Genomic DNA, 14,250 nt, shown 5'->3' on the forward strand with positions numbered 1-14,250 from the left:
TGTTCTCAGTGCTGGATCACTTGGAATTGGACGAAGACTGGAGAAGCTCACCAGATAGAAGGCTGCTGGAATCTTGGTTTAGGCTGGTTATTGTAGTGATGGAGAGTTGTATACAGGTGTAGGAGCTATTTCAGAGGTTGAGATGGAGGCCCCTTCCCAGAACTCTAGTGAGGATAAAGTGGGGACCTTAATCTTTCATATGTGTCCTTTCTTGGTAAATTTCCTTGATCTCGTCCTTGCCACACCTCCCTCTCTTCCTCCTGTCCCCGTCTCCTTTCCCTCTCCCCCCTCCACATTACAGAATAAATTAGTTCCTTATAGGTGTGAAGTTATTTCCATAACACATCCATTATCGCATGTGGTATACTGGGAAAGACCAGATGTAAAAACACGTTTTTAATTGCAGTTAAAAAAAGTAACATAAAATTTACCATCTTAACCATTTAGAAAATATAATTTAAGTTTAAAGAAATAAAGCTAATTAAATAACTTTAAACAAATAGAAATTAACTACAAGGTATAGAGTTAAAAACTGAGTTGTAACATTTTGCTAACCATTTGTAAGTGTACAATTCAGTAGTGTTAAGTATATTAACACTGTTGTGAAACAGATCTCCAGAATTTTTTCATCATGCAAATCTGAAACACTATACCCATTAAACAACAACTCCCGTTTTCCTTCCCTACCACACCAGACTCTGGCAACCACCATTCGACTTGCTGTTGCTATGAATTTGATTACTTTAGATACCTCATGTAAGTGGAATCATTCACTTAGAATAATGTCCTCAAGGTTCACCCATGTTGTAGCAAGTAACAGGATTTCCTTGGAAAAGACCAGATTTTCAAGTAAATTAGACCTAGCTTAAACCCTAGTTCTGTTACTGAGTGACCTACGTTATGTTATGTAATCTCTCTGAACCTCAGTTTCCTTATTTCTGAAATGGCAGCAGTAACATCTACCTCATAATGTTAGGAAGATTAAGTGAAACTATGTCTAAAAAGTTTGGCAAGTGTATGGTGCATAGATACTAATCATAGTAAATAGTCGCTATCAGCTTTCAGCTGTTAGACTGGGCTTCTTGAGGGACTTGGTCTTATTTTTCGTTGTGTCTGCCGAGGCTGAAACAGTGCCAGGCACTTGATAGGTACTCAGGTCTCAGGAAATTGAATTGCAATATTGTATACGAGGGCACGGTCCCCTTCCTTAGTCCCGTTCTGTCTATACCCCCAAACAGTCCCTTGACTTTAAAGAATTCTGGGATCAGATTTCCTAGGTTCGAATCCCAGCTCTGGTACATACTTGCTGCATGTCTCTGGGCAATTTACTTAATTTCTTTATGTCTCAGTTCATTTGTAAAATAGAAATAACCATGGGACTAACTTCCTAAGGTTGTGGTCAGGAAGAAATGAGTTAATACATATAAAGCGTCTAAAATAGTGTCTGAAACACAGTAAGCTTGCTATAAAGGTTAGTGGGTATTGTTTTTAAATACTCTATATTCTAAATGGATCCTAAATCTGTATTTCCATCCTGATTTCTCTCTTTTACTCCAGATGGGTATATCCAAATACTTTCTCAGCCTGTCCAGTTAGATAGCTAATGGGCATTTCAGACTTAATATGTCAAAAATAAAATTCCTGATTCCTCTTAGACCAAACCTGATCTTCCCCAAGTCTTCCCAATTTCCCTAAATGGAACTTAAGAGAAGCCTGGGAGAAGACTCCTGGCCACATGATTTAGAATGGGTCTGTCCTACTTAGATTTTAGTGTGACTTATTTCCATCTCCCTTTCAATTTGCCCTTTGTCGAGGTAATAAAATATACTGGTATGATGCTTGAGCGTTTACAGAGCCTGTTCACACATCAGCACATTTGATCCTTAAATCAGATCTTATAAATCCCTTGCTTAATGCCATCCCATTGCAGTTAGAATCAAATCCAGATTCCTTACTGCAAATGTACAAGACCCTGCGTGGTCAGTAGCAATTGAGGGAAAGGGGTAGACTAGGCAAACCGTGGGCTCTAGAGCAGAGTGACACAGGTCATAACCCACCAGCCCTAGAGATCTTCAGTTTGGCATTCTAGTGACAAGCTGGGTTATGGCATCCTCGTTCTGTTTCCCAAATGCCAGTCCTTGCTTCCTTTATGATCATTGTATCCAAATTATACCTGAGTGTTAACTTCCTATTTTTTCTTTAGAGTCTTCTCCCTTTTTAAAAAATATTTCAATAGGCACTACTTGTTTTAACCTCATTCTAAACATTAGTATTTGTGAAGCCTAGGGGTTTAAGTCATATAACAGCCTTCCCTTGGCCTGTCAAGGGAAACTTGATGCTAAAAAAACCCTGGACAGCATAAATTAAAAATTCCATTAATTTTAACAGGAAGTTTTTATATTCACAAACCATAAAATTCACTCCTAATTATATTGAAACAAAGCAAATTCTATTAAAGGGGACACGAGTATTCATTGGTTACCATTTGTTATCAGAGTAAGCTAACAGTATTTAATCTTCATTAATTATCTTTTTGAGATGGCTGTTTACTTGCACTTAATATGATATTTTGAGGCATTAGATATCTCACACTTAGGACTAAACAAACAAGATATACATTGATGCTTATGGAATGCAGCCTTTAATTATTTAAATAAGAAAAGCAGTAAAGACAAAATAAATCAATGAAAACTAGAAATGTCCGGAAATGTCACGTTCAGTCAACAGGTTGATAGCCCAGGCAGCGTGATACAAGAGATTATCACTGGTCTAAACTGTCAAACCACAAGTACTCCGAGAGAAAAAAACCCACACAACACCTGCCAATAATTCAGGCTTAGCAGAGGACTGGACGGTGGCTCTTTCCTCACAGCACTCAGCTGTTACAGGAAAGCAAAATCCAAATGATTGTTTTAAAATGAGAGTAAATGCCTTGTAAGACAATGTAGAGATAGTAAAAGAAATTCCTGTGAAGTCGAACATTTGGAATATTGTTGGGAGGTCCTCTGTGTGCCCTGCCCCACTTTTCACGCCAAAGTTCCAACCACTGTTCATATTGTGGGTGTTCCTTTTGCAGGGGGAGTCCAGAAAGCAGGAGAGCCAGTTTTTTGGTTTTTTTTCAGTTACAATTGACATTCAATATTATATTAGTTTCAGGTGTGCAGCATAGAGGTTAGACGTTTATATAACATATGAAGTGATCCCCAGTAAATCTAGTACCCCCTTGACACTATACATAATTATTAGAATATTATTGCTGTACTTTATATCCCCATGACTATTTTGTAACTACCAATTTGTACTACCCAATTCTTTCACCTTTTTCACCCAGTCCCCCAAACCCCCTCCCAACCTCCCACCTGACAACCATCAGTTTTCTGTATCTGTTGAGTTTGTTTCTGTTATATTTGTTCATTTATTCTGTTTTTTAGATCCCACATATAAGTGAAATCATATGGTATTTGTCTTTCTCTGTCTGACTTATTTCAGTTAGCATAATACCCTCTAGGTCCATCCATGTTGCTACAAATGGTAACATTTCATACTTTTTATGGCTGCGTAATACTCTATTATGTATATATGTCCCACATAGTTATCTGATCGTCTCTTGATGGACACCCAGGTTGCTTCCATGCCTTGGCTGTTGTAAATAACGCTGCAGTGAACATAGGGTGCAGATCTCTTTTTGAATTAGTGCTTTGGATTTCTTCGGATAAATACCTAGAAATGAGATTACTGGGTCACAACGTGGTTCTAGTTTTTAATTTTTTGAGGAATCTCCATACTGCTTTTTACAATCCCACCAACAGTGCACAAGGGCTCCCTTTTCTTTACATCTTTGCCAGTATTTGTTGATATATTGATGATAGCCATTCTGACAGGTGTGAGGTGATATCCCATTGTGGTTTTAATTTGCGTTTCTCTGATGACTAGTGATGAACATTTTTTCATGTCGGTTGGCCATTTGTACTCTTTGGAGAAATGTCTCTTCAGGTTTTCTGCCCACTTTTTAATCTGATTGTCTTGGTGTTAAGTGGTATGAGTTCCTTATATATTTTGGATATTAACTAACCCCTTACCGGGTGTATCATTGATGATTATCTTCTCCCATTTAGTAGGTTGTCTTTTCATTTTGTTGATGGCTTCCTTTGCTGTGCAGAAACTCTTTAGTTTGATGTAGTCTCATTTGTTTATTTTTCTTTTGTTTCCCTTGCCTGAGGAGACATATCCAAAAAAATATTACTAAGAGCAATGTCAGAGCTTATGTCTATGTTTTATTCTAGGATTTTATGGTTTCAGGTGTTACATTTAAGTCTTTAATCCATTTTGAGTTTATTCTTCTATATGGTGTATGAAAGTGGTCTAGTTTCTTTTTTTTTTTTTTTTTTTTGCATGTATCTCCAGTTTTCCTAACACCGTTTATTGAAGAGACTGTTTTACCCCACTGTATGTTCTTGCCTCCTTTGTCATAGATTAATTGACCCTGTAGGCATGGGTTTATTTCTGGGCTCTCTGTTCCATTGATGTATATATGTGTTTTTATGCTAGTACCATGCTGTTTTGATTACTAGGGCCTTGTAGTATAGTTTTGATATCAGGTAACTGATACCTCCAACTTTGTTCTTTCTCAAGATTGCTTTGGCTATTCAGGGTCTTCATGGCCCCATATAAACTTTAGGATTATTCTAGTTATGAAAAATGCCATTGGTATTTTGCTAGGGATTGTGTTGAATCTGTAGATTACTTTGAGAGTATGGACGTTTGAACAATGTTAATTCTCAGGAGAGCCAGCATTTCTAAATAACACGCTCATAAGGCTGTTTACTGACTTTTCTATTTTAGACGTTATCTGTTTTCTTCCCCTTGTAGAAGACTAGGATTCATTTCGTAGCCCCTGCACCACATGTTATGTCTCTCTCGTTCTCCTGCTGTAGTTATATCACACTTGGCTTTGATGTTAAGTATTGACATTACGATGGTGATGCTGACATGGTTGTTTATAGCAGAGCCACAGAGATCGTGTACAGCGGTTAGATTTGTGTTGTAGAAGTTTTTTCTTAGGGTTAAAAGTCACCTTTTCACTTGATTTTTAAAATTGAGATATAAATATAGTAGAATGCACTCTTTTTAGTGTATAGTTCTATGAGTTTCGGCAAATGGATAAGTTGTGTGGCCAATGCTACAGTCAGGATATAGAAAATGCCCTGGTAGTAGTCAGCCTCTTGCCCACCCCCATCCTCTGGCAACCGCTCATCTGGTTTCTGTCTTATTCTTCTGCCCTTTTACAGACTGTCCTAGACATGGAATTCGACCATATGTCTGTAACCTTTTGAGTCTGGCTTCTTTTATTAGAATAGTCTTTAAATTTTGCTTCGCTTTTTGTGTCCTTACAATTCCCAAATTCTAAAACTCACCTTTTTTTTTTTTCCTTTTTTTTTTTTTTAAAGAAATCTTTAGACCCCTCCATCCTGCTGCTCCAGTTTGGACTAATTACTCGGTTGGACAGCTATATAGCTGAACTCTTGGGATTTCCCTTCACCAAATTCAGAGCATTTTTTCTCATGTTTTAGATGGAAGTTATTTTCCCTTACATTTTTAATGGTGTTACTCCACTGTCTTTACGCATTCAGTATAACTTTGAGAAGCCCTATTCTGATTCCCAATCCTTTGTATATGACCTATTTTCCTACCCCCTGAAACTACAATTAATTTATTCTACTGTTGATGAGTATTTGGGATTTTTCCAGTTTGGGGATATTATGAATAATGCTTACAAGAACATTTTTGTACATGTCTTGATGTGTATATGCACAATTTTGGTTACATATATATGCTCGTATTTAGAAGTAGAATCACTGGGTTATAGGATAGGTTCAGCATCAGTTGTTATTACAGAACAGTTTCCCAAGTGGTTGTACTGATTTACACTCCCACCAGCCAAGTATGTGAGTTCCTGTTTTTTCATGTTCTTGCTATAACCCTTGGTCTTTTAAACTTGAGCCATTCTAATGTGTGTGCAGTGATCTCAGTAGGGTCTTAATTTGTGTTTTCAAAAGTTTATTGGACATTTGGACATCCTCTTTTGTGGATTGCCGGTTCATATCTTTTCCAGTTTTTCTGTTGTTGATTTGAAGGTTGTTTTTCATTTCCTGCATATGAGCCCTTTATAGTTTTACAATTAATTTCTCACATTTGGTGTCTTGCCTTTTAATCCTCTAAAAAGATTTTTGTGATGAACAGAAGTCCTTAGTCTTTTTGGTTTGTTTGTTTGTTTAACATTTTTTTATTAGTTTCAGGTGTACAAAACAATGTAATAGTTAAACATTTATCATTTATATCCCTCACACAGTGACAACCCCCACCCTCCATCTACTACCCCTCTGACATCGCACACAGCCATTACATTTCCACTGTCTCTATTCCTAACGCTGTACTCCACTTCTTTTTTATTTATTTATTTTTAAGATATTTTTTTATTGGGGAAAGGGAACAGGACTTTTTTATTGGGGAATAATGTGTACCTCCAGGACTTTATTCCAAGTCAACTTGTCCTTTCAATCTTAGTTGTGGAGGGCGCAGCTCAGCTCCAGGTCCAGTTGCTGTTGCTAGTTGCAGGGGGCGCAGCCCACCATCCCTTGCGGGAGTCGAACCAGCAACCTTTTGTGGTTGAGAGGACGCGCTCCAACCAACTGAGCCACCCAGGAGCTCAGCAGCAGCTCAGCTCAAGGTGCCGTGTTCAATCTTATTTGCAGGGGGCGGAGCCCACCATCCCTTGTGGGACTCGAGGAATTGAACTGGCAACCTTGTGGTTGGGAGCCCACTGGCCCATGTGGGAATCGAAGCGGCAGCCTTTGGAGTTAGGAGCTCAGAGCTCCAACCGCCTGAGCCACCGGGCCGGCCCTGTACTCTACTTCTTGTAAACACACACACACACACACACACACACACACACACACACACACACACACACGAAAATTAGGAAGTGCTTAGTTTTAATACAACTCATTGTATCACTATTTTCCTTATTAGTGCTTCTTTATTTTTTGTATTGTTTAACAATCTTTGCTTATCCGGAGGTCATGAAGATATTCTATTTATCTTTTAGAAGCTTTCTTGTTTTGCCTTTTACATTTAGATATACACTCTACTTGGAATTGATTTTGGGGTGTGGTGTGAGCTTTTCCATAGCTGGTTGACCCAATGTTATTTATTGAAAAGTCTCTTTTACCCTTGTGCTCTGTGTTGCCACCTTTGTTTCACACCTATTCTGATCCACAGGTCTATTTATCCTTATACTGATATCATATTGTCTTATTTTCTGTAACTCTATGTGTGTTGATTTTGGCTATAGTATATAGCTTCCCCTACATCGTTACCTTCACGAGTTCTTGACTCTTGGCCCTTTACTATTTTCATGCACATTTTAGAATGAACCTGTACATTTTTACAACAAAATTTTGATTGAGATTGCATTTGGATTGCATTTGATCTATTAAATACAATACATTCATTCTCTCTCCTCCCACCCCTCTTTTTCTCTTCCCTTTCCCCTCTTTTTCTTTGGTTTTCCTTAGTTTCTCTTGATAATGTTTTATAGTTTTCTATGCAGTGGTCATATATAATTTTTGTTAGATTTATTCCTTGGCTTTTGACATTTTTTGATGGTATTGTAAATAGTGCTTTTAAAATTGCGTTTTCTAACTGTAGGTGCAAAAGAAAAACAAGATTAGTTTTTATATTGCTCTTGTATTTATATTGCTCTTATATTTTAATACGTTACCTTTAGATTCTTTTGGATTGTATATGTGTACAATCTTCTGTGAATATCATATCTGCCAATGAAACTTACTTTATCCTTTCCAATCTTACATCTTTGATTTCTTTTTCTTGCCTGCCTAACTGAATTGAAGTGGTGTGGCATATTCCTAATCTAAGAGGGAAAGCCTTAAACATTTCACCATGATGTTTGCTAAAGGTTTTCTGTAGCTCCTGTTGTTAGTTCACTTTTCTGAGTTTGAGTTTATTATGAATGGATGTTGAACTTTCTTAAAATGTTTTTGCTGCATCAGTTGAGATGTTCATATGATTATTCGCCTTTGTTATAAATGTGATAAATTACTTTGAGTAAAATTTTCAAATATTAAACCAAATCTCAATTTCTGATACAGGTTTTCATCCTTTTTATAGGTTGCTAAATTTGATCCACTGATTTTTTTATTACAATATTTTTCTTCTGTGTTCATTAGTGAGAATAGCCTGTAATTTTTCTTTCAGTGGGTTTTGGTATGAGGTTTAAGCCATTAGTCATGGCTTTATTTACACCTCACAAGTTTTGATATGTAGTATTTTTCACTATCATTCACTTCAGAATATTTTCAAATTTTGTCTTGGGTTTCTTTGTTGACCCATGCATTTTTTTAGAAGTGTATTTTTAAATTTCCAAACATGGGGGTTTTATAGTTATCTTTCTGTTTACAGATTTTAGGTTAATTGCACTGCAATCAGAGAACATAGTTTGTATTTTGATTCTTTTTAATTGTGTTGACATTTGCTGTATGGTTTAGCAGCTGGTCATTTGTAAATGTTCTCTGTACTCTGAAAGAATTTGTGGAGAGTAGTTATTAGATGTAAGGCTGTAGATGTGTCAGTTTTCTTTGTTAAAATCTATATCCTTACTAATTTTTTATCTACATGTATCAGTTTTTGAGAGAAATTATAAAAATCTCCCACTATGGTTGTGGATTTGCTTATTTCTCTTTTTAGCTTTATATACGTGCATGTTGAATCTATTTATTAGGTACATTCAAATTTAGAACTGTTAAATTGTCCTGGTCAACTTTTTTATCCATAAACTATTAGAGCTAATAAACAAGTTCAGCAAGGCTGCAGGATACAAAATCAACATACAAAAATTAGGTGCATTTCTATACACTTGCAATAAACAATCCAAAAATGAAATTAAGAAAACAATTCCATTTATCATAAAAAAGAACAAAATACTCAGGAATAAATTTAACAAAATGAATACAAGACTTGTACAATGAAACTACAAAACATCAGAAATTAAAGAAGGCCTACATAAATGGAAAGACCAATGTTCACGGATTGGCAGACTTAATATCGCTAAAATGGCAATACTCCCCATATTGATTCAATGTAGTTCCTATCAAAATCCAAGCTGGCTTCACTGCAGAAATTGACAAGCTGATCCTAAGATTCATATGGAAATGTGAGGGACTCAGGAGAGCCAAAATAATCTTGAGAAAGAAGAACAAAGTTGGAAAAAAAATCACACTTCCTGATTTCCAAATTCATTGCAAGTCTATAATAAGACTGACTGCCATGAGCGTAGACGACATCTGGATCTGTCTTAGAAAGGGGAGAGGGGAAGGCCAGTCGGAACATTTCTGGCTATTTAGTTTGCATTTTGAAGACAGAGAGGGAGCATCGAGGTAGAAAAGAAGGAGAGGACATTGTAGGCAGGGGAAGAACGTGTGCAGAGAGGCGTAGAGAGAGAACATGTGCCTAGAGTGTGTTGGGAAAGAGGAGGCTCGAAAGGAAAGGAGGTGATAGAATGTGCAGGGTGTTGTGGATCCCCGTGGACACCAACACCTACAGATGCTCAAGTCCCTTATATAAAGTGGCAGAGAGCAATGCATGTGTCAGCCATCCACATCTGCAGCTTCCCAACTGTGGTTTGAAAATTCTATTTCCAATCTGGTTGGTTGAATTTGTGCACGTAAAGCCCAAGTATATGGAGGCCAACTGTGTATTTACTGGGAAAAATCACATATAATTGGACCCACATAATTCAAACCCATGTTATTCAAGGGTCAACTGTAGTTCTTTCCTCACCAGTAAAATGTTTCTCTCTTTTTTTTTTAACTCAGTTCACTGAGACTTTTTTGATGGAAAGGGACAAACCGTCCAAATGGAGTGGAATTCCTCAGCTTCTCCTTAAGCTGTATGCGACCAGCCACCTCCACAGTGACTTCGTTGAGTGCCAAAACATCCTCAAGGTAATTTCTCTTGGGCCTTGGAGGGGCTGCATTCAGGGCCTCCAGGTGACATAAGATGTCTTGTTGTTGTTTTTTTAAATCTTCAGTCTACTTTTTAAAATAGCCTGTTTTTATTGTGTAAACTGTAAACAATTTGGTACGTTTAGAAAAAGTGCAAAGGAGAAAATAAAAATCACCCATAAAAATGAAAACACCACCCAGAGTTAACCACCATGAAGTTCCCTGTGTGTGTGCTTCTGGGTCTCGTTTTGTGTCAGTGCTTAATTCGAGAGGTCAGCAGTGTGCCCTGGGATTGGGGTGACATTCTTTCTGAACAGGGTTTAGAAGATTCCATATTGCTAAAGGTTCACGGAAGTGGCCTTGTGGTTGTCGATAATTATGACTCACACAAGAAGATGGAAGGGACTGGGCTTGATGATGGAAAGGGTGTAGAGAGAGATATACTAAGGCAGTTGTTCGCAAACTTGAGTGTGTATCAGAATCAACGTGGGAGGCTTGTTAAAACCCAGAGTCTGGGCCCCACTCCCAGAGTTTCTGATTCAGTAGTTCTGGGATTACCATATCTAAGTTTTAGCTTGGGGGGTTGGTGGGGGTGGTGTCCAAATTTGAATTTAGAGCACTGGCTTTAGCTGCAGTTAAAACCCATGCAAGTTATTTTTGGTTGTTATGAAACTTAATGATACACTGTTTTTCAGAGGTGAAATTTTGATTATTATGTCACATAATAAGTCATTCTGAAATATAATAGGCTCCAGATAAGCTTAATCTTTACCCATAAGAAGAGATGTTTTATATTCTTGATCTTCTCGTATTCTGATTGGGATAGAAATAATTATAGTCTCTTGCACTTGTTTAGAAACACTTTGCAAAGAGTTACACATTATTTCATTTGATTGCTGCAAAATCTTTAAGATATAAAGAGGAAGGGAGAGAAAGTAGGAGAGAAATTAACATTTGTGAGTGCTCGCTGTGTGATCATCACTTCTTTATTCATCTAGCAAATACTTATTTGAAACTGACTATGTACCAGGTATATTTAATCCTGATGGTAACTCTGTGAGATGGGTGGTGTTTTTCTTTGTATTAGTCTAGAATATTTTGATTGTAGGTGACAGTAATTCAGACTAGGAAACAAACAAACAAACCGTTTATTGTCTCACACCTGTGGAAAGCACAGGTGTGAATTCAGGAGCTGAACAGTTAGGCTGTCCATTTCTTATCTTAATACCCGTGAGTGACCTCATGTTCCTCCATGTGATCACAGGTGTTGGGTAACATTTCTACAACACGGGCCAGCCACTGAGTTGAGGGAACTGAGAGACTATTGGCTGGACCTGATCACCTGCTCCAGAGACTGGGCCTGAGGTGCTTGTTGGCAGCCCCAGTGGAACCATGTGGAAAGTGGGGAGGGGCAGTCCCCTCAGGAAATAATGCTGTTGCCTGAAGAAGAAAGAAAGATGCTAGGCAGACAAAATCCACATGCTTTTTTATATTCTCTTTTTCAGTTGAGAAAACTAAGGCTCAGCAATGACCCGCCCAAAACCTTGTGGCCACTATATGATGAGCCCAGATTTGTCTTATCCAAAGATCAGCTTCCGCTGTATTATGTTGTCAGCAGGAAGTACATCATGGTTTTATAGATGAGAAAAATGCGATCCAGCGAAAGTGGTTCAGTTCCTTACTAATTATGTGACCCTGGGCAACTTTGTGATTTCATTTTTCGCCAGTAAAATCAGTAAAACTATACTCACTTCATTGAATTATTTTAAGGATTAAATGGACAGTGCCTGGCATATAACAGGCTGTCCATAAGAGCGAGTTCTGCCTTTTCTTGGTGTGTGGTACCTGGACCAGCAGCAGCAGCATCACTTGGGAACTTGTTATCAATGCACATCCTCAGGCCGCACCACCCAGTAGTCTGGGTTTTTAGAAGTCTTCCCGATGATTCTGATGCTCATCAGTGTTTGAGCAAACAGTGTTTGCTCTAGCCCATTGTGCTCCATTTTTGCTTACAAGTTCCTAAGGAGAGCATAATGAGTAGGGTGCTGGATTCTTCCTGCTCGCCTATTGCACCCATAATAGTTCTGCTTTCTTCTGTAAGCACAGACTCTGCAGCAGGACTTCCTACATTTAATTCCTGGCTTTACCAGCTGTGTCACATTGACAAATTCTTTGTGCCTCAGTTTCCTTATCTGTACAATTGGGATAAGTGACTATCATCTCTTACTGGGTTGTGACGATTAAAAGAGGTAATACATGCAGTACTTAGAATGATGCTTAGATCAAGCATTAAATGAGCTATTACTATTATTACAACTTTTATTATTATATCAACTTTTCTGTAAGATTATTATTCATACTGACTGGATTAAATACCTGCTATGTCATGGGACCTGTGGAGAATACAAAGAGGAATCTGTTCCAGTCTTCAGGGAACATTTGTAAAAAAGTACAAAGTAAAAGTGCTAAATGTCACAAATGAATTACAGATTGCTTTAGGGATTCAGGGATGCATCAGATTGCTTCTAGCTGAGAGGAAACAGAGAAGACTTCCTGAAGGAGGTGACATTTGAGCAATGTTTTGGTTATCTATTGCCGCAGAATCAGCCACCCCAAAACTTAATAGCTTGAAGTAATAATCAGTTTATCTCTCATAATTCTTTGGGTTGATTAAGTGGTTCTTTTGCTTCATGTGGTGTTGGGTGGGGTATCGAATCACCTGGAGGGTCCAAAACGACTTCACTCACATGGCTGGTAGGTTGCTGCTGACTGTCAGCTGGAGATCAGCTAAGAGTATCAGTCACAGCCTCAGTTCTTCTCAGGGCCTCTCGAGGTGTCTTTGTTGGACCTCTTACAGCATGGTGATTGGGTTCCAAGATGGCAAAAGCCAACTCTGCCAGTCTTTCTTAGGACTTAGGCAGGAACTGGCATAGTGTCACTTCTGCTGCATTCTGTTGGTTGAAGTGAGTCACACCAGCCCAGATTCAGTGTGGGAGAGGTTTCTATAGGGGCCTGAATACCAGGAAGTACGGTATTCAGGGACTTCATTGTAGGCGCTATCTTTGTGCTCATGGGGATTTAAGTTGCGACTAAAATGCAGGCTGAGGCTTTGGTGTCTGGTTCATATTAGATAACAAAAACTGAATGTCTGTCTGTATATATTTTTTAAAACTAGGAAATTTCTCCTCTTCTCTCCATGGAGGCGATGGCATTTGTTACTGAAGACAGGAAACTTACCCAAGAGACCACTTACCCAAATACTTATATTTTTGACTTGTTTGGAGGCGTTGATGTAAGTAGTTGTTTATTATTCCTACTGCTATTACTACTGCTACTACTGCTAAATAGCTTGAGAATTTAACTCTGAAATGGAGACAGGAAACATTTCAGAATTTATACCAAACATATGAGAATTGTAATCTTTAAAAGCTCAGTGGCACTCACCTATGTTGAAGCAGCATAGCTTTTACTTAGAAGAACTGATTTATTTGAACTGATAATAGAGCCACCTTTTTTTTTTAAGGCACAAAGTGAAAGATATGTTCCTCACTTCCCCAGTGTCCCCTCCTGAAAGGCAGCTGTGATTACTAGTTTTGTCTGTGTCCTTCCAGAGATGTTCTGTGTGTGTGTGTAAATAACCCCGCCGCCCCCACCTTAGGTTTATTTTCTCCCCACATAGAGGTGGCATATTATCTATATAGGTACACTGCTTTGTACCTTACTTTTTCCATGTAATTCTCTAGCTTGGGGATAGTTTCATTTGAGTACATGTGCATCTGCCTCATTATTTTAACCATCTCTGTAGTATTCCCTGGTATAATGGTACCATAATCTATTTACCCAGGCCTCAGTTGATGGGCATTTAGAGTTTTCTCACACCTTTCCTATTGCAAACAAGAGTGCAGTAAAGGTTTTTGTACATACTTTTGTGTACATACGAGTATATACTTTTAGGATCAAAGCATATGTGTCTTTTATTATTTATAAACTTGTCAATATATATACCTAAGAGGTTTTATCAACTTACATCCCCAGTAACAAAGTATAGGACTGTCTATTTACCATGCCATCACCAACTGTGTATATGTGTGTTTTTATGGACTTTGTTATTGAAGTATAACTTGTGTATAGAAAAGTACACAATAATTAACCACAAAGTAAGTTTACCTTTGTTACTACCACCCAAATCACAGAATAGAATGTTACCAGCACCCAGTAGCCTCCTTCACCA

The 14,250-nt window shown here is 38.0% G+C and overlaps 1 protein-coding gene across 1 annotated transcript in view; it reads left to right on the plus strand.

The window, feature by feature from the left end:
• Nucleotides 1–14,250, plus strand: part of TRPC4AP (transient receptor potential cation channel subfamily C member 4 associated protein) — a 62,881-nt gene that overhangs the window by 2,636 nt on the left and 45,995 nt on the right. The window contains exons 2-3 of the mRNA XM_019733470.3: nt 9,891–10,019; nt 13,195–13,311. Of these exons, the coding sequence (XP_019589029.1) occupies nt 9,891–10,019; nt 13,195–13,311 (246 nt within the window). The remainder of the gene's footprint in view (nt 1–9,890; nt 10,020–13,194; nt 13,312–14,250) is intronic.

This window comes from Rhinolophus sinicus, chromosome 13 (genome assembly GCF_057876585.1).
Source record: "Rhinolophus sinicus isolate RSI-liver-muscle chromosome 13, RSI-T2T, whole genome shotgun sequence".
Lineage (NCBI taxonomy): Eukaryota > Metazoa > Chordata > Mammalia > Chiroptera > Rhinolophidae > Rhinolophus > Rhinolophus sinicus.